Below are 27412 nucleotides of genomic sequence, written 5' to 3'. Positions count from 1 at the left end.
GCAAGAGTTTGTTGTCACAACAGCTGCCCAGCCTCTTGGCCCCCCACTGGGCGGGAGAGTGGAGCTCTCTCCAGCCCTCCCCAGCCTCAAGGTGCCCTCAGAGGGCAACCTCTCTCTGACGCTGGACTTGGAGGGATTTGGGGGAAAACAAAGCCTGGGGGTAGCCCCTGAACGCAGGAGCTTACTTACGTTCTTCCTCTGGCTCTGCTGAGGGGTGGGCAGGGTGTGTGTGTGTGTGTGTGTGTGTGTGTGTTGTGGGTGGGGTGGGAGAGGAAGCCCCTCATGATCTCCTGCTCCCAGACCCCAGGTGTGTGTCTCCCGGGTCGATATGAGTGAGCTCCAGCTCTGGGATGGAGACAGGCCACCGGGAAAGGGGGGGGTGGTTCTTCCTGCCCCCCATAAACTATAAACACCCACATCCTTCAATCCTGTCTGGAAACACTCTAAGCTGGCCTCTGCTGCACCCCTACATCCCTGCTCTGACCCCAAACTGCTGTAGTCACTGTCCCACTCCACCTGTTCCAAAACCTCCCACACGGACCCCCACCTCTGCCGCCAGCCCATAGTCTGGTCCTGGGCCCCTGCTCCCCTACCCCTGTGCCCCCAATCCTGCCTTTTTCCCTTACTCTTTCACCCACGCCTTCCCATGTCCCTAACCTGACGTTGGGGCCCCTGAAACCTATGGGGGATGGTGATAGTGCCTCAGGCATGCGAGACAGAATGCCTCCTCCAGTCCCCACAGGCAGGGTGGCGGGTGGGTTGGGCTTGGCCTGGTGTGCAAGCCAAGGCTGGGTGAGAAGGGGCCACCCCCTCATTTGCTGCCCATCTTGCTGTGTTTCAGAGTGGACAAGTCCTTCACCCCTCGCCGGAGTGTGTGGTGAGTACTGGGAGCTCTCAGGAGGGGCTGGGCTGCTTGGCTGAACCTTGGGGACACCCCCAAACCATTTCCACCCCCTATAATGACAGACCAGACCCCACCAACCCTGCGGCTGTCCTCTCCTGGGGATGGAGTGGACAGACCCTCTTACCAGTTCTTCCCCCACCTGTTTTCCCCTATAATTCTTTCTAGAGCTCCAACTTGGAGTCAGGCAAATCAAGTTAAGTCTTAGTTCTGTGTGACCTTAGTGATTCACTAACCTCTCTGACCCTCAGTGTTCTCATCTGTGAAATGGGGATTAAAACGCCACTTTGAACAGAGTGTAAAATTGTAAAAAACAAACAAACAAACAAAACACCTAAAAAACAAAAATAAGGCCTGACATACCGTAGACCCTCACTGAAAGTGCTTTCTTCCTTCTCTTCTCTATTCCTTCCCACGTCATGGCTCCTGGGGGGTTGCAGGTCCCTTAGCCCCACATCCTCTAGTTCTACCCCATACATAGCCTTCAGAACCCTCTCCTGCAGCCCATTGCCCAAATCTGAGGCTGCCCTCTCTTTGGAGGAAGAGGGGGCAGCTGTGTCTGCAGCTTCCCCAGCAGTGAGAGCAGTGGGCAGAGGTGCAACCTCAACCTCGGGATTCACAGCACCCCCGACGCCCAGCAGGCGGGTGCCTCCCAGCTTCCCTGGCACCAGCATCACATGGGCCCAGCTGGCTTCTCCTGCCACCACTTCAACTCCAGCAGGGGAGTTCGTGCTTCCTGCCCCTGCTGGGGGCTTCCCGGGGTCCCCAGGCCCTGCAGTGTGCCCCCCCCCCCAGCTACTAGATGACTCCTGTCTGGCACCATTGCCCCACCTGCTGCAAAGCCCCCCTAGGAAGCCACACGTGGGGTGGGAGGCACACAGGTGCCCAGCTGAGCTCCAGGGCCTGCCCTTTTATCTTCCTTTGATGCTCACTGTGCAACCTAGGGCCAGTCACTCCCCCTCTCTGGGCTTTATCTCCTGCTGCTGTGCCCAGTCAATTTGAGCCTCCACTAGTGCAAGACCATATGCTAAGCCCAGAGCAGGGACAGGGTGAGGGGAGATACAGATAAAGTGAGGAAGATGCCATCCTTTTCTTCAAGGACTTCATTAATAATATCCTAGCAACTGCCACTCGTCAAGCACCGGCAGTGTACCAGGTACTGTTAGGTGCTTGAACTGTATCACCTCACAGCATCTTTACCACATCCCTGAGTTAGGGACTGTTGTCTCTACAGATGAGAACAGTGATGCACAGAGTGGGGGAAGTGACTTGCCCAAGGTCACACAGCTATTCAGGGGCAGAGCTGGGATTTGAATCTTCATCTCCCAGACTCTGCAGAGCCCAGAATCTCATGCCCTCTGTCCCAGGGCCTCCAGACCACACGGTGGGTCTGAGCACTTGAGGGAGGACTTGAAGATGGAGAGGCGACCTGGAACACCTACTCTAGGGAGCCCTGAATGAAGCGTCAGAGATGAGGGCCCAGGACTGATGTTAACTGACTAGCCATGTGACTTTGGGCAAATCCCTTCCGCTCTGTGGGCCACAGTTGACAAACTTCTGAAGTAGGAGTTTGGAATCACCAGGATTTGGCCATTGCCCGCAGTGCCTTGCCCTACACCCTCCTCCTTGGAGATGCTGTCCAAGGTGCTAACCCCTAAGGCCCTCCCTTCTAAGCCAATTGCTTAGCCCCCAGCCTGTGCCTGACGTTTAGTTACAGCTCTGTAAATGGGGGTCATTTTGATTATGAATTATGACTTACTGGCCTGTGATTCGAGACCTATATCCACCTCCCCTTTCCAGTCTGGGACTCACTTCTCTTGTGACCTTCATTTCTGATCAGTGGGAACATGGCCCCTGAGAGCACCACCTCTGTACCTTTGCTCACATTTTCCCATCCCCTTGGCATGTCCTCCCCTCCCATTTCCACAAGCCCTCACCACAAGCCCTCCACCATGCCCTTACCATTTCCACAAGCCCTCACCATAAGCCCTTCACCAAGCCCTTACCATTTCCACAAGCCCTCACCACACCTCCAGCCTACCTTTATCACTGTGCGTTGAGTGTTTTCTTTCCCGAGCCCCACAGCGGGGCTCTGTCTTTCTCTCCTTAAAATACCTCCCTCTGAGTATCATGCCTGTAGAGTCCACATTAGTGCTCATTTCTGGGGTAGTGGGAAGAGCGTGGCCTTCAGAGTCTGACAGATGTGGACTTGAATCTGCCTCTGCCACATGCTAGTGGTGTGACTTTGGGCAGGTCTCTTCCCCTCTCTGAGCCCCACTTGCTGCTCAGTAAGTGTGAATTGGATCTCTCAGTGAGTTGAATGTGTCCATATAATGCTGTGGTACAAGGCAGGCTCTGAGGTCCTTGAATTCAGGAGTTCCTTGAGTTACTTTTGACGTAGGCCCATTTTCTAGCACGAGTCACCAAAAATCTGGGCTCTCTTCTTCTCGTCTCTGTCCACACAGTCTATACAGCTGCCCGAACCCAGGAAATGCTTAATAAATGTCTGTGGAGTTGAATTAAATGTGTCCAGAGTGGAAGAGTTGAAACTTTGTCAGGTAGGCTGGGAGAGCTTCCTGGAGGAGATGTGGTTTCCTCCACCCCTTTTAAAAAAAGGATTAAGAAGTTGGGGCTTAGATCAGGGAGCAGCGAGGCCTGGTATAGATCAGATATGATCATGGCTGGATTCCCCTACCCCCTGCCCCTCAGCAGCAGGTTATCTGCAGTGGAGAAACTCAGGACAAGTGTGAAAAAAGGATGAGGCCCAGTGGCAGGATTAGGAGCCATTGGGAGAGGGGGTGACTCTGGTTCTGCAGGCCTAACGGGGATTGGACATTCAAGATGGATTCAGATGGTGGGGCAAGGAAGGAGGTGGGGCTGTGTCAGGGCAGGGGGATGGCTAGATAGGCTTGTGCAAGGGAGGAGTTCTGGAAGAGGACCTTAAGGCTGGGAGCCTGGGGCAGGGGGCAGGACCCAGCAAGGATTAAGTGCCAGTGGCATGTCAGGCACTGTCTCAGGTGGTCTCAGTTGTGATGACAGTCTTGCAGGTTGGCCTTAGTGTCCCCATTTTGGAGGCCAAAACCAAGACTGAGAACTGGCGAGGGCTGGGTTTGAATCCACCTTTTCTCCTGCCAAGGAAGAGGCCTTGGCCAGACGAAGAAGCAACAGAAATGAGGGAAGTTCTGATTACAGGGTGAGGGAGGAGAGGAGAATGAGATGACCCTGAGCACCCCCAAAACAGGGGTCACCACCCAGCGCCATGTGTCCCACCGGGAGAGCCCATCTGGTTGCCCACGTATCTCCCATTGACAGTAATGATACCAGCTGCTCCCATATATGATGCTCTTCCCGGGTCTCAGACCCTGGGCCAGGCACTTCAGCTGAATTATGTCATTCCATCCTTGTACTGACTTTACACAGTGGAGACTATGAAAGACTATTACCACCCATTCCCCATTTTACGGATGAGAAACCCGAAGTTCAGGGAGGGGACAGGGCTGGCCCAGGGGCACATAGTGAGTGATGAACCAAGACTGGCAGTGTGGTCAGCCTGAGCCCATACTTTTAGCCCATGCTTTCCTGGATGCTGCGTGTGCTGAGTGCGGGGCTGGGGTGGGTGGCCCCTGTCCTCAGGTGGCTCCTCTCTGTAATCACTGAGCTGGAAGCCCTGGGGGCCTGTGTGCAGGAAGCATGAGGCTGGCCTCATTAGTGCCTCTGAAATGCCAGGCAGGCACAGCCCGCTGGGCCTCCTCATCTATTATGCATCTGGTGGGCAGGCCCCCGGTGGGCAGCTGGCGGAGCACGGGACGGGGGAGCCGGCAGCTGCTTCCTGAGCCCACTCCTGCCACCATACCTCTGGGCAGGGATTCCCCCCAAGGCATGCCAAGGCAGCTCCTGCCTCATCCCCCCGGCCCAGCTTGGGGAAGGGAGTCCCACTGTGGACAGAGGCATGGATGTTGATCCCCCGCTCCTTAGCCTGCCCATCCCAGCAGCCACTTCTGAGAGAGGCTGGGACCTTGACTGTTCTGGGGGTCACTTGGGGCTAGGGTGGGCAGAGGTAGGCTGAAACAGAATCTTGGGTGCACAGGCTCCTGGCTGCATAAAACCTCAGAGCGATAAAGTTGTGCTCATTTATTCATTCAGCCACAAGGAATGAGTGAGCAACTACTGTCTTCCAGGCACATTTCTAGGGACTGCAGACTCAGCAGAAAATGAGACAGTCCCAGTCCCGGTCTTCAGAGAGCTTGGTTCGGCCAGATCTTCACCTCTTGGATCCTCAATTTCCTCATCCATAAAATGGGGACTAGAGGAGAAAGTCTATAAACAGACAAGAAACGAGCCACAATGGTTGTGCTGAAATTTAAGGATTTTATATTTAAGCAATCTCTACACCCAACGTGGGGCTCGAACCCACAACCCTGAGATCAAGAGACGCATGCTCACCGACTGAGCCAGCCAGGCGCCCTGGCTATGCTGAATTTTAAAGCAAGGGTTCCTGCTACCAAGAGCTGATCCTTACTCAGATCTTCACTGGGTGAGGGGCTGTATTCCAAAACACTTTCCATAGATTGATGGATTTAATCCTCACAACCGTCCCATGAGGCAGCTACTGTTATTACTCCCGGTTTAGGGTTGAGGAAACTGAAGCAGTAGAAGGGTTAAGTAGCGTGTTCAAGGTCTCTTGGCAAGACTGAGATTTGAACCTAAGCAGCTGGGCTCCAGTTTGCATATCACCCTGGGCTGTAAGGCTAGAGGATGATCCAGGGAGGCGTGGAAGGCCTTCCTGAGGGGTAGCATTTGAACCAAAACCTGAAGAATAAGAGGAGCTGGATGTGGGAAGAGTTAGCTGGGGGACGGAGGCATTCTTGACAGAGGGAACAGCAGGTGCAAAGGCCCTGAGGCAGGAACAAGCTTAGGGTGTCTTGGAAACAGGGAGGAAGCCAGTATGGCTGGAGGGATGAGGGAAAATGAGGTTAGGGGTGGGTTTGGAGAGAGAGGAGGAGGTAGATCGAGCAGGTCCTGCTAGGAGTTTGGATATAATGTCAGTGACTGACATGTAGAACGATTGAGTCTCAGATTCCTGGCTTTGTAGAATCTTAGAATCAGAGAATTTGGGCCTTCTGGAATCTTTGGAGATGGAAGAGACCTTTGAAATACCCTCCTATGACCTCCCACTTAGCAAGAAGCCCTTGCTTTGGTTCATGACCCCTTTGAGTATTAGAATGAGGCTTTGGTGGTCTCCTGAGAAAAAGGAACTTTTATTTTCAAGACCTCCTGAAGCCCACCATCCCTCGTTGAGACCATGGATGACCTCCAAGCAGCTCCTTGACTAGCCCTTCCTTGTTCACTCCTAGTGACAGGAGGCTCACTACCCTCAAAGTAGCCCATTCCATTGCTGGATATCAAAAATTCTTCCGTACTTACAACCAGTTGCTTGAGCCTAGAGGTAGCCTCTGGGACCTCCCCTTGCCCGCAGTGGCCCTTTAATGAGATAAGGATGGGGATCATATCTCTCCAAGTCTGTTGTTTCTGGACTCAACAGCTACTTGTCCCAGCCCTTTCTCATTTCCATCCTCTGTTCAGCTCAACTCTTGCAGGCCTTGAAGCCCTTTATCGTCCTCTGGGGCCAGGTGATGCCCCCTTCTAGGGAAGGCCATTTCCTTCCCGGGGGGGGGACGGACTCCTGGGAGAGAGTCCAGACCGGAGAGACCCCCTCTTCCAAGAAAGAATTCCTCTAGCTTAGGAGACAAGAGAAGATCCCCTCCAGATGGGTTTTGGTCCAGGGACTCCTGCTGTTTTTCTTTGTGATCTTGGGCAGTGAGTCCCCATCTCTGGCTAGTTTCCCCATGCCTACCTTGGGCAGAGTGAAGAGACAGAGGAAGTCCATAAGGGCTCTTGCAAATCTAAGGTTCTCAGTCTCATGGGCCCTGCTCACCTCTCCATCCCAGCAATGCTCAGCCTCAGGTCCCTGTGTAGTGTAGGTGGTGCATGGGAAGGTTTGGGTTCTGTTTTTAGGCAGCCCCGAGGTCAGTTCCAACTTCAGTTTTTCTTACTTGCGGTGTGGCCTTGCAGACACCAGTCAGCCTCTCTGAATCTCAGATTGTCCATAACAGTGAGAACGTATTGCTTACACCACGGGAGTCTTAGAATGAAATAAGTCCAGTGTGTATACTCAGTGGATGTTTTCCCTCTTGCCGGGCATTTGCATTTTGAGAGAAAAGCCTCATTACACCAAAGAGAGACTCATTAAGATTTTAGTACTAGAATTTGAGGCACTATTGAGGTGGTTTGGTTGAGAAGCAGTGGTTGTAAAGGAGACTTTTCTAATATTCCCAAGTCCCCTAAAGGCTTTCCTCTGTTCAGGGTCTCCCCCAAGGCAGTCATTCATTCATTCATTCAGCAAATTAATTCAACAAATATTTAGTGTGGGGATGCCCTCTGAGGGCCAACCAGACACTGGGGACTGTGGCATCAGAGATGACAGGCAAGGCCACTCCCCTTATAGAGTTCCCAGTCCAGAGCAGGAAATGAGGAAAGAGGTGGTTCTCCTGGGGGGTGATAAGCGTTGATTGGGAAGATATGGGGAGTTCTGAGAAGGACTCCTCCTCCACACCTAGGAATCAGGGGAGGCTTCCTGGAGGAAGTGGCCCAGCCGCACTGTGGAGGGAGAAAAGCATGTGATGGCATGCGCCAGACACAGGACAGAGCTGGACCTGGCAGCTGAAGGTGGGAGGGGTAGCCATCAGGAGGATGGAGTACCTTGCAGGTACTCCAGAGGGTCTGAACCCCCAAGCCACCACTGGGGTAGATGCCTGCCAGGGCTCCCATCACCCGTTTGCCTTCCTGCTCCTGGAACATGCTGTGCTGCATGCAGTGTAGGTTCACTTCTCTGGGGCTCATTTTTTTCACTTGTAAAATGAAGAAAACAAAAGCACCTCCTTCAAAGATTATTGTGGGGATGAAATGAGATCATGTATGCCAAGGTGGAAAGCCAGGGCCTGGCCGGGAGCAATGTCAGAGATCGTGGTTACTGCCATGTCGTCCTTATGTGCTGGGCCCTGCAGAGGGGGCAAATTGTGTGAACTCCACCCTCTGGAAGCTCACCAGCTGCCAGCGGCGGAGGGCTGCATACACAGGAGCATGCTCTCTGGCCATGGGCGTCAACCCGAACTGGCCCTAAGAGCGCTGGCTGATGCAGCCAGACAGGCCTGCACTGAGTCCAGGCTGGGTGCCCTTGCACAGTGCCTGCCCCCACTGATCCGTGGTTTCTTCCTTTGCTCAGTGGGGCTGTTCATAGTCCCTACCTCAGTGACAGTGAGAACAATGACAAGGTACTTTGGAAGGTCTGGCCAGGGCATCTGCTTCAAGCCGCATGCTTCAGGGCGGATGAAACATTTTGGGCCCAGGTAACCTGGAGAAACATAACCCTCACTCTCTGAGGCTTGTTTTCCTGCCTATAAAATGGGAAGATGGGCTACAAAAACACTGTTGTGTGCTGGGTTTCTAGCAGAGTCAGATAGTCCCTAACCTTGACCGGGTCTGACTGTCTCGCTGTGTGATCTTGGACTAGAGACTTAACCTCTCTGAACCTCAGTTCCCACACCTATAAATAGGGACAATCTTCACCTCACAGGATTCTTTCATGGCTTCCACTAGCCATTTGTTCATTCAACAAATACTTATTGAGTCCCTACCATGTGCCAGGTAGTCTCTAAGAATGGGGGATACAGCAGCAAGTCTGACGGACATGGTGTCTGACCTTGTGCAGCTTACCTTCCAGTGCAGAAGACAGATGCAAAATGAGCTAACAGACAAATTAGGTAACTTCGGATGGGTAATGAGTGATGAGTGGGTGGGAAGGGGTACCCCTTGGCTAAGATTATGAGGGAGGGCCTCTTAAGGCCTGAGTGGGAAGGAGCTGGCCATGGGAAGGGTAGTCCAGAAAGAGGGCAGAGTGAGTGAGTGTAAAGGCTTTGAGGCAGGAGCAAGATTCCTTGCCCCACCCCAAATCTGGAACATTCCAGATGCTCTCCTGGCAGCAGGTGGAAGGCAGCTGAGCAGCCAGGGGCATTGGAGGCCTACCTTCTCTCAGATCAAGAACTGCTGCTCACGAGGCAGGTCTGCGGGAAGGGGTGGGCATTGTGGGCAGGCATGCAAGACCAGGCTTGGGTTGGGCCCCGAGTGAGCAGAACGTCCTCTGAGCTGGCAGGGGTGGAGCCTTGGGCCCACCTGGCTGCCCTCCTGCCCAGAAGTATTGTGGGGCCTGGCACAGAGACCCTGGGCCTGGCTATTTGGGGAGGGGCTTTCAGCAGGGGGGCAAGGGAACTTATGCTTATTTTCTCTCTCACCTCAGCCAGTCTGGGTCTGGGTGCCTTGGCCAGGTCTGGCCCACCCACAGGGCCAGAGGTTCTTTGAGATGACCCCCTCATATGCACACGCACATGCACACACACACACACACACAGTTTCCATGCTTACACTCATGGACTTGACTCTTGTCCAGACAGCTTCATCATGACCTAGAGTGATATGCACACACAGTCACTCCTGGTGCAGAGCATCATTGACTATCGACTGTGCGCTAGGCCCCCAGACAGATCCGGTCCTCACCTGAGGAAGCTTCATTTCTAGAAGGAGAGATTGGTCAGTGATCTGGGTCACAGCGGGACATGTGCAATGCAAACTGGTCAGTCCATGAGGGACGAGGACAGGCTTCTGGAGAAGCCGGTTGGGGGGTGGGGGGCGGCCTGACCCAGTGTGAGGTGGGGGTCCCAGAAAGCCTGAAAAAGAGGGTAGCACATGCGGTGAGATGGGGGAAGACGGGAGCGTTTAACAGGTAGAGGGGGTGGTGTGTGCAGAGGCCCGGAGGTGGGCCAGACACGCAGAGGCCCGCAGGCCGTGAGGAGCCACAGAGGGCTTTTAGGCAGGCGGACGACAGGACAGATACAAACGCGCTCGGATGCGAACCCCCACTCAGCCCAGACACGAACGCTTTCTCTCCTGCCCACCTTTCGCGTTCCTGCCAGGCCTCCATCGACATCCTCCCCCATAGAGATACACACCCTTTCGCACCACCAGGCAGAGCTGCAGAAAACTCTGAGCTGGCTTCTAGCAAAAACGTCAGACGTTTGCCCTGCTGGCTTGCTGAGTGTGTGCGGCAGGGCCTCTGAGCCACCCGGGATGGACTTTTGTCTATTCCACACCTGCACGGCTGTGCACCTGCCCCCTGCACACACAGCAGTAGTGTCATCCTCCCCTGCCCGTGGAAGGTGGCTTCTGGCTTAGGGTGTACTTCTGCATGTATCCTCTCGTTGAATTCTTCCAGCAACCCTGCAGGAAACAATCATCAACACCATTTTACAGCCAGGGAAACAGGCTCCAGAGAGGTCAAGTGGCTTGCCCCAGGCCACACAGCTAGAGTTTGACATTGTCAGAATTTGAACGCAGGTCCATCTAACTTCTAGATGTGTTCAATGGCCCATCCAAACTCAGGCACATGTGGATGTGCGTGTCACCTTTCCAGGCTCTTGCAGAGAATGTAGTGGGCAACCTTCAATGACAAATTCTTCCAGAAACAGATTGATCAACATGGAAAGTTATTTAGGGCCCCAGTGCGTGCCCACCTGCCCAGTGACCCTGCAGCATGGGGGTGGGGGGGTAAGGTCAGTGGTGGGGCTGAGCACCTGCCTGCCCACCGGCCTGGGGCAGCTCAGGGCAGAGAGCTGAAGCCCAGAGTGGAGTCTGCATTTGCATTTGCAAATGAGGCAGACAGCCCTGCCGGCCCGCCCGCCCCCCCCCCCCCCCCCCCCCCCGCCCCAACAGGCTAACCCCAGCTGACCTGGCTCCCAGGACATGACAGCTGAGGTCCCGGGGCACGGCCCTGTGCCCGGCTGCCTGGGCTGCTTTTCTCCTGCCTTCTCCCTTCTCCTCCCTGACCCGCAGAGAAGGCTGCCTAATGCTTAATGTAGGGGAAACAGTGTAAGCTTCAGAATCAGTCAGAACTGGGGATATAGCCCAGCTCTGTCACTCCTGGCTAGGGGACTTTGGACATAGTCCTCAACCTTCCTCCGTGTCAGCTTCTCCTCCTTGGAATAAAGAGGGAAGAGTATCTCCTTCTCAAGATGACTGAGAAAGGTAAGAGTCAGCTACTCAGAGAGCCGACTCATAGTAAGTACTCAGATTTTCTTAAAGAAATTTCCCCCCCCGATTACAAAAAATAGTAAGTGTTCATTGTAAAAATCAAAACAATGCAGAAAAATATATCCTGTAGAAGGCAGGAGTGCCTAGTGGTCCTGATTCCCAGAGATAACCCATGTGAACTTCTACATTTCATCTTTAATTTTTATAAGTGAGGTTTTTGTTGGGCAAGTTGCTTTTTTTTAATTTAACAATATGCCTCAAACCCTTTTTCCCATCCAGACAAGAGACCTCCTTTGCAATCACTGCGTGGCAGTCCATGCTTTGCGTGGGCCTTGATGCATTTGTCCAGACTCCTTTGAATGGACGTTGGGGGTGGCTTCCAGATGGTGGCCACTGTAAACTCTGCGGCAGTGAATGTCATTTGTTCATATATTTTTGTGCATTTGTGGATAAATGTCTAGAAATGCAGTGGCTGGCCTAAAGAGTATACACATTTTCATCTGTAACAGGAGCGGCCCAAACCCCTGCAGAGAAGTGGTAGCGACCGATGTGCCCCCCAGACCTGGAAAAGTCTACTTCCTCAAAATCATGCAAATTTACCCACTGCCTCTGCCACCTGCCACAGGGACCCTAGAGCCATCAAGAGCCATAGATCCCAAACGCGGGAGGCAACTGGGAGGTCATCCCCGCACCTTAGAAATCTCCCCACTACATCCCCGTGGGTCTCTGCCTGTCTTTGCTCTGTACCTTATGAGCTGGTTGTTTTACTCTTGGGCAGTTCTGGTCTGCCTTCTCCCAACTTCCACCCAGGAATCCTGCCTCAGTCCTCAGCAGCCCACAGAGGAAGGGAAGAAGGAAGAAAGGAGGAAAGAAGGGAAGGCCAGGAAATGTTCAGGGTTAATGTTGATAATCTTTGCATGGATGAACTTATTCCATTTTCATGACAACCCTTTGGAGGCAGGCACTGTTGTTATCCCCACTGTATAGATAAGGAAACTGAGGCTCAGAGATGTTAAGTAACTTGCCCAAGGTCACACAGCCATTAAGTGGCAGAGCTAGGATACAAACTTAGACAGTCTGGCTCCAGAGCCCACACCTGTGATGTTACACTGTCCCTCCAGGCAGGAGCCTGTGATTTATTGAGCATTTACTATATACTCAGCTCTAGGCTAGTCAGATTGTACACGTAACCTCTAATTTATTCTACACAACCACCCGGCAAAGTAGGTCTTACTATTTCATGTTGTAGATGAGGAAGCAGGCTCAGAGAAGAGAAGCTCAGAGGAGTGGGAGGCCCCGTCCCCAGCCCCCCTCCAGGCAGAGTAAGGCTGCCAGGGTTCTGGTGCACCCAGTTCTCAGCGGACTCAGCTCACAGTGTCTCATCCTCCCATTCATCCTCCTGGACGATGTCAGGGCTGGGCCTTAGCACCGTCTAATCAGAGTCCCCGTTCCCCATAGAATCTGCTTGGAGAGGTAGTGACTTAATTCTGTCCACTTGCCGATTTAAAGGCAGAGCCAGGGCTCCTCCTTGTCACCAGTGGTTAGGAGATGGCAACCCTGTACCTCTCTGAGGGGGTTTCGCCTTGGCCTGGCAGGGACTTCTGCCTACCAGCTAGGGAGGGAGGGGGATGGATTAAACGAGGCCTCAGCGCGGGAAGGCTGTGTCTGGGCGTTGGGGCCCAAGGAATACCGAGAACAGCTAGAGAATAGTGGGGCGGGTGTCCCTGAGGCTTTGCTTGGAGGTGGGGGAGGCCTGGCTCACCCTGCTCAGATGCCAACACCCCACACCACTGTCTGGCCCAGAGCAGGGGGCAGGACGAGAATCCTGAATGAGTGACTGAGCGTCGGAGTGAAGGGCAAGCGGGGGAGTGGGGAGATGTGTGTGAGTTCAGGAAGGCGTGGAGTGCAGAAAAGGGAGACCCACCCCCTGGGCGCAGAGGCGGGGAAGGACACTGAGGTTAATGAGGGAGGGGGGCTGTAGGTGGCATTGGGCCCCAGTCCATGGGTGCCGGGCAGGGCCCTGCTCACAGCCTCCCTGGGTGCTAAGGGTGGCAGTCTGTGGCAGGCCCGTCAGTGGGGCCCGTCCTGCGGGCATGGGCCAAGAGTGGAGCAGCGGGTTGGAGCTTCAGGCGCGGCACCGCAGGCAAGCCGCCCCCGCCATCTCGGCTTCAGGTTTCTTCCGCGTGGGACGGGGCAGATAACGCTGTCTGCTTCAGGTGCCTTGTGAGGCTGTTGACAAAGGTCGAGCGCGAAGGAGGTAGTTTGCAAACTGTAAAGTACCAGGCTGGGTCAGCGGCTGTTGTCATTATCCTGGCAGGTAGAGGCCCCTGGGCTAGGTCACCTCGGAGTCACACCTTCCCCCCTGCCCCGAGTGCAGGGAGGAGTCCGTCCCAGGGAGGTGCGGGGGTGGAGGTGGGGAGGGGGTCATGCCCAGGCCACAGCGGAGCTCTGGCCACCTGGGCAGAGGAGGTGCTGGTATGCAGCCGGTGGATGGGAGGCCCAGGCCCTAGGTGCTGTGCCCCTGGGTGGGGGCCGGTCCCATGACCTCCTCTCGGGGCTGCCAACCTGTTGTTTGCTCAGGAGGCCACCTCCAGGCCTGGCTCCGGCATCCGGGTGTCTTGGCGCTGAGCCAACATGGAGTGAGGGTGGGGGCCCCAAGTGCTGCGTTCTTGCTCACCCCCTCTGCCCAGCCTGGAGACTGAGCCCTGCTCCCCCCACTCCCAGGGGGGCCCCAGCAACGCTACCATTTTGGTGGTTGTGGGACCCCTGGCCCATCTTGCAACCTTGCTGAGCCTCTGCTTGCTTATTTCTGAGATGCCGTGATGGTAACAACAGCCCTCCATCAGGGTTGTTGTTGTAAGGACTACGTGACATCCCCGCACTCGGCTCCCCCACCCACATGCTCCCTCTTGAGTCCTGGTAGAGGTCAAAAGTGTCTGGGGAAAGGAGAGCCAAGAGTGGCCATGTCTGTGTCCCTCCCCTCCCTGTGCGCCTTGGGGGGAGGGGGCTGGGCTGCCTGGGCTTGGCTTCAGAAACTTGCTAACTGGGCTGTCCCTGGCCACCTTCCCTGGGACCTTGGCAAGGCCAGGGACTGGGGGGGGGGTGCGGTTGAGCACTGGAGACAATGGGCCTCTGTGGCCCACAGGGGAGGGGGCATTTCCAGGGAGTCTCTAGTCTCCGGTTTCAGGAGATTAGAGTCCCCTCAGACCTGATACCACGGCTGGGAGATATAGGCAGCCCCCACGCCCCATCCAGAGGGCTTCTCTCAGGGGGGTGAGGGCCCACAGGAGTAGCCCTCCACACCTGCTTTTCCCCTTGAGGTCTGTGCCCTCTGCTGTCCCCTATGTGAGTTATCAGCTTGGTAGAACCAGTTGGTTTCATGGAGACCAGGGAGACTCAAGGGACCCTGGCCTCTGGTGACCAGCCCTGGGCTGGGCTGGACCCCTCAGGCCCTGTCCTGGGCTAGCCCCCCACAAGTGCTTCTCAGCCTGATGTTCTTTGGCTAGCTGAGTACCTGCTCTGCCCTCTGGTTTCCCAACTTGTATGTGTGCTGTCCAGCACCTGTCCAGCTCCCCTGCTCCCTGTCACAGGCTTCCTGTCTTGATGGTCATATGTCACCTGCTCTGGCCACCAGAGTTTCACCTGCTTAAGATGAACTTTAAAGCATGAATAGTTCACCAGGCCCCAAAGAAGGAAAAGGGAGCCCCCAGCAGAGGGAACAGCCTGTGTAGAGCCTCAGCAGTGAAACAGTGTGTCTTATTTGCAAAACTGCTTGCAGCCCAGCCAGGCTAGGACAAGGCCACTGGGGCCGGACAGGAAGAGGGTGTGTGTGGAGATGAGGCTAGGAGAGTCAGCAGGGGCCACACCCACCTGGGGACCTCCATCCAGCAGCTATCTTTGGGTGGCCACAGGGTCAAGTCATACCCACAGGAAAGCCCAGCCACTGCTCTAGTGCCCTGAAAGGGTGGAGTTCTCCGGGAGAGTGGCTAATAATAATAATAATAATAATAATAATAATAATAATAATAGCAAATGCTTCTCTAGGGCTTACTCTACTCTGCGGTTCACAGCGGCTTCTAAGGGGGGATATTAGCCCTCATTTTGCAGAGGGAGAGAAAGACAGGACCCTCCCACCAACTCTCCAGCTGGCTAACAGGGGAGAAGTAACCCAGGAAGGCATCTGGCCAGCTTCCTCAGCCTAACCTAACTCCCTCCACTGCGCCTCGATCTGACCTGCAGTTTGGCAGTGGGCGGAACCACCCTGAGATGCCCACCCCCCGGACCCCAGTGCGGCTCTGGAGCCCTGGACTGACGGAAGGCCTGGGTTCTTGTCCCCAGTCGGCTTCTGCTTTGCTGGGGGACCTCGAGGTGGTGGTTTAACCACTCCGAGCCTTGGTTTATCCTTCTGGGAATTGGAGATCCTAGCGACTGCCTTATCTCCCACTCCAGTTCCGGTGAGACTCCCAGGAGTGAGCAGATAAAGAGCAAGTTTGGAAAAGTACAAAGAGCTGTACTCACGACAGTGAGATTATTATTGTTACCTCGATGTGGAGATAAGGGATGGGAGGAGGTGCAGTGACAGTTGCCAAGAAACCCGGGAGCTGTCAGCAGTGGCTTCCGGCCTGGCCCATCCCTCCCATTCAGGAGTCGGGCCACTGGGCCGCCCCCCCAACTGCTGCGAGAGATGGGTGCTCCCGCGGGGTGGGGAGCTGGGGCCAGCTGGCTGGCGGCCACGGCCACGCACCTCCAGGGCCTGAAGGTGACCCTGGAATGTGCCTGGCCTGGACGCCAGCATGGCTTAGGCTTTCTGTGTGACCTTGGGCAAGTCACCTCCTCTCTGGCTGCCACCTTTGCCTGTGGCCAGGTGTCCTGTACCTGGAGGCAGGTGTCCAGACCAGACAGGGCAGGACTGGATCTAGACCTAGGGAAGATGCTTGGTGGTGGCTGCGGGAGCCAGGGAGGGCTGCCCTGGGGAAGCCACTGGGAGCCAAGGCTGGGTGACTGGACTGAGGTTCTGGGTTGAGAGCAGCTGTGATGAGTGTAGTGGAAGAACCTTGGGCTGGAGTACAACCTCTGTTCTGCCCTTTCCCTGTATGACCATGGACTTGTCACTTAACCTCTCTGAGCCTCAGTTTTCTTATCTGAAGAAAAGGTGGATAATATTCAACCTCACAAAGTTGTCAGGGTGCTCAGATGAGACAATAGATTGTAGAGTGCTGTGCAGATACGACTTTGGTCATGGCAGGGGGAGGGGAAAAGAGGGGAGAGGTCCCCGTGTCCCAGCATGCTCCAGGCACCTCCCAGCTGCTGCACGTGCAGGGAGATGCAAAGCATTTTAAGCTGAGCCAGGCCATGGGGTCAGGAAAGTTTGCAAAGAAGTGGGGAGGGGCAGCCCCATGTGAACAGAATGGTTAAGACCAGGAGGAGAGGAGGGTGGGATAGAGACCGGGGCGGGGCGGGGGGCGCAGTGGCGGAGGTTCAAGTTCACGAGAGGGAGGGAAACGGCCAAGTTGGGGGAGGTCTGCAGAGGCCAGAGGCAGAAGGGGAATGGAGGGGGCTAGAAAGATGGGGGTGAGATGGGTACAGGGTGAGGGACGCTGAGAGGGGGAGTGGAGACAAGGGAACGGGGGTGGGGGGAGACAGGCTGAGTTTATTCATCCTTGCCAAATTATTTATTGAGCAAGTAGTATCTATTCAGAGTCAATAGAGTGTAGCATCAGGGCACCTAGACCCAGATGGTTGAGGGTTCAGATCCTCTGTTTCACTTACTCTCATTGTGACCTTGGACAAGTTGCTTAACCTGTCTGTGGCTTAGTGCTCTCCTTTGAAAGACTGAATCCCAGCAAAGCAGTTAGAGCAGAGACTGCCCAGGGCACCTCCGTCCAGTGTCAGCGTTAGCTGTCCTTGCTATTACTGTTACTGCCTCTCTGACGCGACCTGCTGGGTCCGCCCGTGTGGTGAAGTTCAGATCTTGGGCTCTGGAGTGACAAACCTGCGTTCCAGTGCCTGCTCTGCCTCCTTCACTATGTGACTTTGGGCACATTAACATAGCTTGCTGAGCTTCGGTCTCCCCATGTGTAAAAGCAGGCGGTTTTTGAGCCCCTGCCTCTCACTGGGTTGGGGTGATGATTAAGTGAAATCATACAAGGCACAGGTGGGCTGTGGCTTTTGTGATTACCGTCCTTCTGGTCCTTCAGGGCTGGGATGGATGGGGCAGGCAGGGCCCAGAGCCTCCAGTTCCTGCTCTGTCCCCATTGTGGAGTCCCCCCGGTCTCCTGCCCTTTAGGGCCTCAGCAATGACCTTGTAGGTGGAGGAGTTGCCTGGCAGGGGTAGGGGGGCCCTATTGGGAGGGGCCTACTCTAGCCAGCCAGGAACTAGAGAGTTGAGAGCCTTGGGGCAGGGTCCCGGACGGAAGTCAGACCCCAGCCCCCCCTTGTCTCGAGAGACCTCCCTAGTCCTGTGCCAGCATGAGCAGTCCTGTGTGGGATGGGTACCTGGACATGGGGAAGCTCAGACTGAGGGGGTTCTGGAAGGGGAGTGTGTTAGGGAGCTGTTGCCAGACTGACCGGTAGCAGCCACTGTCTGAGCTTGAATAGCTCGATCATGGGCCACAACCTCCACTAGGCAGCCAGGGCCACACCGAGACCACTGTCCCCATGTCCCCACCACTAAGGGGAGCCAGGTTCCCCGGGGCTGCGATCCCAGCACTTCCTGGCCCCCGGGCAACCTCTGCCCTCCATCCCACTGGCACTGGCCTTGCTCAGTCAAGGGCGTGTGCTTTACATTCAGGCTGTCACCCACCTGCTAGGGGAAATGGCTTCATCTCTCTGAGCTTCAGTGTCTCCATCTATAAAAAGGGGGATAAATAAGGCCAATCTCCCAGAAGTGTAATGAGGGTGTAAAAATGCTTGACACAGTTCCAGGCACATGACCCAGGTCTCAACAGAGTCCTCAGGGCAACCTTTGGAATTTGCCTGGACCATTTCTGTGGGACTCTCTCTACTCCCCCGGCTCCAGTCTCTCACCAGGTCAGCACGCCTTGCAACCTGCAGGGTCCTAAGTTCAGGCTCTTTCCTTGCTCACAAACCTCCAGTGCCTCCCTGCTGCCAACCTCCATTCATTCATTGACTCATTCCATTATTTATCCATTCAACAAATACCGAATGAGACCCTAACTCAGGGACCCAGAGTTTACCATGAATGAATGAATACCAAAGACTTGATTGAGTAAAGACCTACTAGCTGCCCAGGTTCTATGAATTTTTTTGGAAGCAGAGGCTGGGAGGGGTGTGTCACTGACTCAAGGTCACACAACAGGTAAGTGCCTGGGAATACCCTCCTCACACTGATGCCACTGCTTGAAATGCCACGCCACCATATCTATTTTTCTGGGTCAAGCCCTGCTTAGTGTAGGCCCCACTTTAAAGATGCTAGCAGCCCTGGGAGGCAGAGAGGCATCTGGTGCGTGCTGCGGGGCTGTGGACCGCTCCTCTGGGCCGCTTCTCCTACCAGAGAGGCTGGGCTGAGGGAGGTCAGCAGGCGGGGCTCAGAGGCTGCGGGGCCTCCTTCCTGGGTCAGGTTCCTGCAGGCCCTTCCCCTTTCAGGGTGTGGCAGTCCTGGCCCCGCCTGACTCAAGCCCTCCACTGTGGGCCGCTGAGGATCATTTGGCAGCCTGAATGATTCACCCTCTCAGGACCAGCCTCAGTGGATGGGACCGGGGCGGGGGTGCAGCCACGTCAGGGTGGCCCCAGGCGGCAAGGGGAAGCCAGGCCTGCTCACCCGGCCTTGGGCTCCCTGGGTTCCAGGAGCCACTGGGCACTTCCTCTCCGTGACCCCCGAGGTAGCCTCCCCAGCAGGCTTTCTAAGGTGACAGGAGCTGACTTCACCCTCACCAGACCTGCTTCCTTTCCTCAGGGAGGGGTGTGGGTGTGGGCAAAGAGGCTGAACTTGGAGTCAGGCCTCACACAGACGCTGGCTCTGCCCCTGACCAGCTGTGTGACCTCTGCCTGCCTCTGGGTCCTCATCTGTTACGTGAGACTACCAGTGTGGTGAGGAGTCTGTGCCCTCAGGCCTGGAAACAGGGGCTTGGCCCAGGGCCTGGCACACAGTAGGCCCAGTGGGTGTCTACTGTTGTTATTGTCATTAAGAACAGCAATAGCCCAAGTGTTCTCTTAGTCCTAAGGCTGTGTCTCCCTGAAGGCTCAGGGAGAGGTCTATAGAGGTTGAACACCCTGCTTAGTACGGAGGTCAGAGGACTCAGCCCTCCACAGCAAGCCTCACGGTCCCCTGCCTCAGTCTACCCATCTTCAGAATGGGCTGTGGATGTCCTCTTGGCTGGAGTATGTGTGTGTGTGTGTGGGGGGGGTGGTTAACATAGAACTTGGGGAGAGACCCTGTCCACATCCCTGATCTTTGGGGAAGGAGAGCCTCTTTGGCCACCCTGCTCCAGAAGCTTCTCCTCTCCCTCCTCCTGGGAAACCCAGGACCCCTCCTCCATGAAATCTGTCCCCCAACTCTGAGAGCAACTCTTCCTCCCAAAGTTCACCCATCTCCCAGCTTGGGGCTCTCCCTGACCACAGACCCTTTCTGTCTTCCAGGAGGAGTGATGGGCAGAACCAGCGCTTCCCTCAGGCATTAGACCTGCCACGCACGGACTTGGCTCCCCTCCATCCTGCTTCACTCTACCCCAAGGTGAGTGCCTCCTCCCACTACCCCTGCTCTGGGGACCGCTGGGGCTGAGAGATCATTAAAAAGGACCGCTGGACAGGGGTAAAATGTTCAAGCAGATGCTGCTTAGGGTTTGGCTCCCTGAGGGGACACCACTTGTCACCCCTGGGTGGGTTGGACCGGGGTCTGTAGCACTGCTGGGGAGGGGGCAAAACGGCTGGGAATAAACCGGCCAACCACCTTCATTATCAACACCACCATTGGCCTTCTCATCTGTAGACCGGGCATAATGATAGCGCCCGGCACAGAGCGATCGTGAGAATTAAATGAAAAAGTACCAGTAACACATTCCATGCACAATGTCCGGCACACGGCAAGAGCTCTAGAAATGAGATCATCAGAATCAAACGTTTGCCCGGCACTTGATTTGTGTCAGATTTTTGTGCTGGGCGCTGCGGGGCCAGAAATCAATCTGACACAGACCCTGCCCTCAAGGAGCCAGAGTCCAGGTGAGAGATGAGTAACTAAACAACTTAGCAGAATACCAGTAGCAACCACTAGCATTTACTGAGATTTACTATGTGCCATGTGGGTACTTAATGCTTTACAGCATTAATCTATTTCATTCCATCCTCAGACTATAAGTACTATGTGATAGCTACTGCTATTAGTCCCATTTTGCAGATGAGAAAATCAAGGCTCAGAGAAGTTAAGTTCCTTGCTTAAAGACACACAGGTTAGGATATGATGGGGCCGGGACCGGAACTCAGGCTATATGACCAGAGTGCCTGGCCCTGTGGCCTCCCTGATACAGAAGGCCATAAGCCCTCACTTCTGCAGTACACTTTTTGGTTTCTAAAGCATGTCCACAGACATCATGCCTCTTGGGCATTTCATCAGACCTTGGGGTAGGCATTCTCCAGATGAGGAACCAGATGCTCAGAGAGATTTTCCCAAGGTCACACAGCCAGGAAATAGCAGACTCAGGGCTGGCCAAGGGCCACGTACCTCTCCTCAGCCAGGAAGGCATATGGCCAGGGACCTTAATCCTTGTGGGGGACCACCACCTCCAAGGGGGTCCCAACTGAGTGTCCTAGGGTAGCATCAGGGGATTCCTGAGACCCTTGCCTGCTCCCTGTGCCTGGGCAAAAGCCCAAGACAGGGCCATGTGGATCCTGGGGCTTGGCAGGAAGGGAGCAACTCGAGGGCACCTGAGTTCATGAAGCCCCCAGTCCCTCTCCCCCTAAGCATACAGGAGGAGGTCTTGGTTCTCACCAAGGGCTGTGTGCTCTTGGACCATAGCTTCCCCTCCCTGGGCCTCAGTCTTCCTATCAGGAAAATGAGGGTAGGAACAACCCATCACCCTGAGTCCTGCCTGCTCCGACAGCCTAGGGCTGCCTTTCACGGATTAGCTCCGAGCCACCTCCCCTCGGGCTTCCTGGCCTCCACCCAGTCAGACAGAAGCCTCCATTTCTGCCAACGTAGCTCAGACAGCGGGCTCCAAATCGCTTCCTCCTGACAGCCCACCCCTACTCCAGAAGCAAGACCCAGTCTGTGGATCATCCTCCTTTGACAAGGAGGGAAACCAGAGTACAGAGAGTGAGTGATCCCCCTGGATGCCCAGCAAACCCGTGGTGGGGCTGAGGGGACTCAGGCCTATGACACATTCTCCATGCCTCTTCTCCAGCACCCTTAAGTCTGTGCACATTTATCATGTGGATGCAGCCAATCTGAGGGGCAAGTCACCTCCCTGTGCCAGTGGGCAAGTCCCTGCTCCTCTCTGGGCCTCAGTTTCCTCATCTGTAAAACAGAGGTGACAGTTCCTTCTCTACCCACTTTGCCCACTTACACCTGGGTGATGACTATGAAACTAACTTTGGAAAGCAGGAATCAGGAAGCTGAACTGTATCAGCAGTGTTACGTTCCCAGGGCAGGACGGAACTCCCAGAAGGGACATTCCCCTCTCATTGGAAAACCACATTTGTACACACACTGAGCTCTTCAGGGCCCTTCCACCCTGACACCCCCGCCCCCGCCATAGGGATTTCTCCACTCGGGAATTCAGACATCTGCACGCGTGTACCTCACAGTCTCCCCACACCTCTGTCCCTGGACACGTTCACACGTCTGCAGATGTATTCAGAGACTTGCACATGTACACAAGCATGTGTATACAGACACACATGTACAAACACAAATACCCGGGATGTCCACGCACACACAGCCACGCCTGGTCCCAGGGTCACACACATACAGCTGCATGCACATATGTGTACACCCTCCACTCTGCCTGTCACACAGACGTCTCCAGTGATGCGAGCAGGTCTCCCCTCCTCCCAGTGTGGGAATGGATATTTTCTCTGGCTGCATTTCGATGGGTGCCTGGAAGCGCTCAGGCCTGGAAGTGCCTGCATAAATCAATATTTGCTGCTGTTAATTATTAAAAACAAAACTACACCGTGTCTGGAACACACATCTCCAGAGTTCCTGCCGGCTCCCCGGGCTCCAACCTGACCCAGAGCCAGGTCTGGAGGAAAGAAAGGTCCAGTGCCTTCCTTCCAGGAGCCCTTAGCCCTGGAGACGCAGGGTGGCGGGCAGGCGCTGACAGCTTCTCCAAGAAGCTGATGAGAGGTTGTGCACTGAGCTGGTGGGCAGCCCTGCCCCTGCACGGTCCAAAGCAGCTGTTGTCGACTTGGCCACAGCTCAGGAAGCACTTGCTGCTTTCCAGTACCTGTCTGGGGAAGGCGTGCTGAGGGCCTGGCCCTGCCCCTACTGTACAGTGGCAGACACGATGCAGGGCCAGCTGGAAGGGCCTGCAGAGGTGGGAAAACTGAGGGCCTTATGTTCTTCAGATGGGGAAACTGAAGCCTATGCAGGCGGCAGGGACTCTCTCAAGTCCGCTCAGCAAGTTGTAGCGAGGCCAGTGCTAGAACCCTGAAGTCTTGGCAGTCCCTGTTCCCTCCCTCCCCCAGGATCAGGGCAGTTAGGGTCCTGTGTGGGCATAGCACCTGGGGAAGGGAGGGCACAGGCCAGTCACTGGCAGACATTAGGAGGTGGGGGGAGATGAGGAGGGAGGGGAGAGCGGCTCCAGGCCTTTCCCTGGATTCCCAGTTTCTGTCTTTTCCTAGCTGTGTGAACCTGAGCATGATATTTCACCTCTTGAATCCAGTTTTCTATTCCGTAAAATGGGGATGACACTCGTACCTCCTGGATTGTGGGGAGAGGTCATCCTTGCTAAGAGGGCAACATTAAGTAAATGCTCAAGGAGAGCCCTCTGTCTACGAGGTAGTCTTCTCCTCTTCCTGCCCAGCTTCACAGCCTGTCCCAAGAACCCCGGCCCTGAGGCGGGATAGCCAGAGTCTGGGAAGACAGAGAAGGCAGGGTAGGGGCCCGCTGAATACAGCCTGGGGGCTCCACGGGGAAAGCAGAGAGCGCGCGGGCGAGGGCGCAGGCGCAGTGTCCGGGGACCGCGGGCCGGGCGGCGCGGGGGGCGGGGCCTCCGGTGTCCCCACCCCGGAATTCCGAAGCCACGCCCCCGCGCCGCCCGTACCTGGCGCCCCGCCCCCTCCGGGCCCGGCAGCCGGGCGAGCCCGGCTCAGGCAGTGTGCCCCCGGGAGCCCGGAGCCGAGAGCGCGGAGCTCGGCGCTACGGGGCCCGGGCCGGGGCGCGCGCGGGCGGGAGCCGGCCGGGCCAGCTGAAGCGCCGCCGGGGCGGGGGCCCGGCCGGGCCAGGCTCGGGATGGCGCAACCGCGGCCCCTGGCGCCCCCCGGCCGTCCGCGGAGGGGCTCGCTGCCCGCTGGGGCCGGCTGGCAGGTGAGGACCAGGGCGAGGGCGGCCTGGCCGAGGGGGTCTGCGGGAGCCGGCTCAGCCCGACTTGCCCGAAGCCGGGCAGGCTCTGCCCTAGCCAGGGCGGTGTGCGAGGCTCCGTCATGGAGGGTGTGTTAGCTTCTGGGCTGACACCCGGGCACGGCGGCCACAGGGCGCAGCCCTGCCCTGGGGTCCCGGGCCTTGGGCTCTTTCTCGAACCGCCCCCGGATCGGAGTGCCCATGGCGGCACCGTGGCTCCGGGCTACCGTGGCGCTGTGTGTGCGTGCGTGAATCCGTGTGTCTGTTAGCCTCGGGACCACTTCACCGTCCCCTGCGCCCTTTAGGAGGGGTCTCAATGTCACAGTGTAACTTTGCGTGGTGCTCTGGGCCCCTTCGCTCACCGTCTGCCACGTGTTGGGGCATCTGCTGTGCCCGCGAGGCTGTAACTGTGGGTGTCACTTGTTGCTGTGTGTGCTCTCCGGGTGACAGTCCCATGTGTCAGTGTTTATGTGGCTGTGACTCCCTGTGCATTGTTCCTGGCCATTGTTCCCTCGGGTCACCCTGAGTGGGGTGCTCGGGAGGCCAATAATGCGCCCACATCACTGCTGGGACTGTGCTGGGCTCAGATTGGGTGACCCAGGCACAGATGCCCATGTTGCTATTGTACAGGATGTTGAGTTAACAGTTGTGTTTGTCTACCTGGACTGCAGGTGTGTCAGTGGTTTCTGCTGTAGCTGCCTGGGGAATTGTCTCTTCCAAGCTCAGGGTGTTGGGTGTGGCCATAGGTGACCATGGGTCCGTGTCTCCCGTGGACTCTCGGAGTGCACTTACAGGGTGGGTTTTGCCTCTGGGGGCAGGCCTCTGCGTGTGCACATGGGGTGTTTGTGTCTGGTGGTCCTCACGCTGTGTGTGTGCCTGTGATGGGTAGTGTGCACTCCAGTGAGCGTGAGGGGGTGGTGTGTGCGCGTCAGACCTGTGCCCCTCACTCTTGCCGATGAACCACTTCCACAGTGGCTGAGCACTTTTTTTCCCTCAAAACTCACTCAGTGTTGCGGGGTCGGGTCTGTCATGTGTGTTACCAGGGTGTGTGACTCTGTTAGGGAAAGGTGAGCTTCTCTGTGGGTTCACAGTTTCTGTGAACGCAGCTGCCGACATCTGCGAGTGCATGTTACTGTGTCTCTCGGTGCACAGATGTGAGAGTGGTTTTGTGGTGTTTGTGTAGCTTCGTGTTCAATTACTGATGTGCACATCTGCACAGGGGTGGGTTGGTATCTGTGTGTTTGGCTTTGTGGGATGGACCTGTGTGTGTGTGAGTGGGTGTGCTCTTGTGTGATTTAGGACACTGACATGTGTATTTGTGTGTTAGCATATGGCTCTGAGGCTCAGGATTGGTGTGCACAGACCCCCTGGGTTTGTGGGGGGGGGGGCGGTTTATGTGTGTTTGCTTTCTTTGGTACGGTGAGGGTGTGTTTAAATATTGCTGCACAAGGCTGTGTGTGTTCAAGCAAGAGGGAGAGAAAGAGAGAGTATGTGTTTCCTGGTGTGCAAGCCCATAGCACATGTGTGTGAGCTCAGGCAGGGCCCCCACTGGGCGGCAGGAGCCAAATGAGTGGAGGCCTTGGAAGTGCTGGGGAAGGGGCACTATCGTGGAGACCCCGGGGGCGGGGTGGGGGGGGCTTCCCAGGCCCAGCCCCCAGCGGCGCTGATGGGCTAGGAAGCCGCCTTCCAGGAAGGCTTGCAGGGAGTTGGCGCTGGAGAGGCGGGCGCTGCGGAGCCTAGCTGGCAGATGCCCCGAGTAACCCTGTGTGTGCCCTGGCTGCCCTTGGCAGAGGGTGGCCGCAGCGGGAGGGGCCGGGGGACGCGCGAGGACTCACACACAGCTGTTGAGCCAGTGGGACATCCCAGCGCTGTCTCCCCGGACAGCCCCCCCCCCACCGACTCATACTGCTTGCAGGGGGGTGAGGGTGGGGCCCTCTTCCAGGAGAGGCGGGTGGAACCACAGACCCTCCTGAGGATCCCCACTGTCTCCTCTCTGGCGCTGGGACCTGGGGTACTTGGCCTGTCCTGGCACTGCCAAACTTGCAGTGACGTGGGGGAGATGTGTCTCTCCCTGAGGGTCACATCCGTCCGGGTCTGAGGCAGCAGCCTCCTTACACTGGGAAGGGGACCGAGTGGGGTGGACTGCCAGGGGAGGGCCCTGGGCCCTGGGCTGACGTCACTAAGCAGTTGGTCAAGCCCTGCTGGTCATCTGCCCTGAGCTCCCTTCTACAGTGCCTTCTCCACTCCCGCTTGCTGCTCAGACAGGCCCACGGTGGTTGGTTAGAGTTGGGGGGACCGGGAGGGCTGGGGGTGGGTGGAGACTCCTCGGGGGCTTAGCAGGGTCAGCGGGGCTGGTCCTGAGGACTGACCTGCCCTCCTCCATCTCTGTTGCAGAACACAGATCTGTTTGAGATGATTGAGAAGATGCAGGTGAGGTTGGCTCTGTTGCCCATTTTGGGGAGCCGCAGAGGGGGCTGGGCTGGAGTGGGGGCCCTTGCTATATCTCCAGCCCTGTTCCTCTCTGAGGACGGGCCAGGAGCCCTCAGCAGACTGTTCTGGGAGGAGGTGGTGGCAGTACATTGTCCTGAGCCCTCGGGCTGGGGGTCTGAGTAGAGGATGGGGACTAGGAGTGCTAATTCCCTGTCTGACCCATGGGCCCAGACCCCACTTGTGTCTCCCCTGCTCCCGTCCCTGTGTAGGTCCCCAGCAGGGCTGGGATCAGTGGCTCATCCTAACCCACCCCCACACATTCACACACATTTCCCATCCCCCAAGAGGCATCCCAGGCTCTGCAGGACCCCCATGTCGAATGGGACGAGGGACAGATGCCAGGGCACAGGCAAGGGGATGTGCCCCACCCCCTCTACCTGACCCCTGCCCACCTTCCACTCCCAGCCCTGGTCTTCCAGACCTCTGTCTGATGCATGGGTACGTGTGGGAGGTGGGGCAACTTGAACAAACCTCAGGAGCTTCCCCCCACATGTCAGTTCGCCCTCCAAACCCTCTCTTCTGCACCTTCCTGTTTCTTTGCCTCTCTCTTTTTCCATCTCTACCTCTCCCCTCCTTCTCTCTCTCTCTCCCCCTCTGTCCCTTTCCTCTCTCTCTCAAAACACACATCTTTGTAGATGCAGTGGCCTCCACCCCACACTCACGCACTAGTGCGTGCAGGCCACCCCTGCCCTCAGTCCCAGCGGCACACATTCCCACACAGAGCCCCCAGCTCTCCCTGCAGAGGCCTGGATAACCAAGTGCCCAGCACCCTGGAGTACCCCCACATGCCGGGCTTTCCCCTTCACAGGGCTGTGAGCCTCCAGTGGGCTGGCAGTGCTGGTAGCAGGCGTGGGAGGGGTGTAACAGGATGTGTTCCCTTCTCTCTGCAGGGAAGCAGGATGGATGAACAACGATGCTCCTTCCCACCACCCCTCAAAGTAGGTTGGAACCATGGCCCCACCCCACCTTTCTGTGGCTGTCTGCCCGTACTATCTGCTTCCTGAGCAGCCTCTCCAAAGGGCTTGGGACCTGGAAGGGATGGGGAGACTCCCTCCCCGGGCGTGATCAGCCATTGCAGGGAAACGCAAACCCAGGACCCAGGGGGCTTCTGCCTGGGAAGGCTGATGGGGGGGGGGGAGAGGAGGAGATGGGAGGGGTGGCCTCGTTGCCCCCCTCCCCGACCCCCCTAACCCCCCAGCCACCTTCCCCCGAGCCTACTGTGAGGAGACAGACAGGAGGCGGGGGATGGAAGGAGATGGGAGGAGGCTCTTAGACTCAGAATTTTCTTGGGGTGGGAGTCCCACCTCCCCTCCAGATAGGCATATGGTTCTGTGGTTTATTTGGGACCTCAACAATCCAAGAAGACT

General features: G+C 56.4%; 1 protein-coding gene across 1 annotated transcript in view; it reads left to right on the top strand.

The window, feature by feature from the left end:
• Positions 1–847: 847 nt before the first annotated feature.
• The window catches only part of LOC110574739 (RAP1 GTPase activating protein), a 46793-nt gene continuing 20228 nt past the window's right edge, over positions 848–27412 (top strand). Inside the window, 4 exon segments of the mRNA XM_044913897.1 lie at positions 848–877; positions 19640–19733; positions 25950–25985; positions 26936–26983. Coding sequence (XP_044769832.1) covers positions 25968–25985; positions 26936–26983 — 66 coding nt within the window. The 5' untranslated portion in view covers positions 848–877; positions 19640–19733; positions 25950–25967.

The sequence above is a fragment of the Neomonachus schauinslandi genome, chromosome 4, assembly GCF_002201575.2.
Source record: "Neomonachus schauinslandi chromosome 4, ASM220157v2, whole genome shotgun sequence".
NCBI lineage: Eukaryota > Metazoa > Chordata > Mammalia > Carnivora > Phocidae > Neomonachus > Neomonachus schauinslandi.
This window is presented reverse-complemented; position numbering and strand designations above follow the sequence as displayed.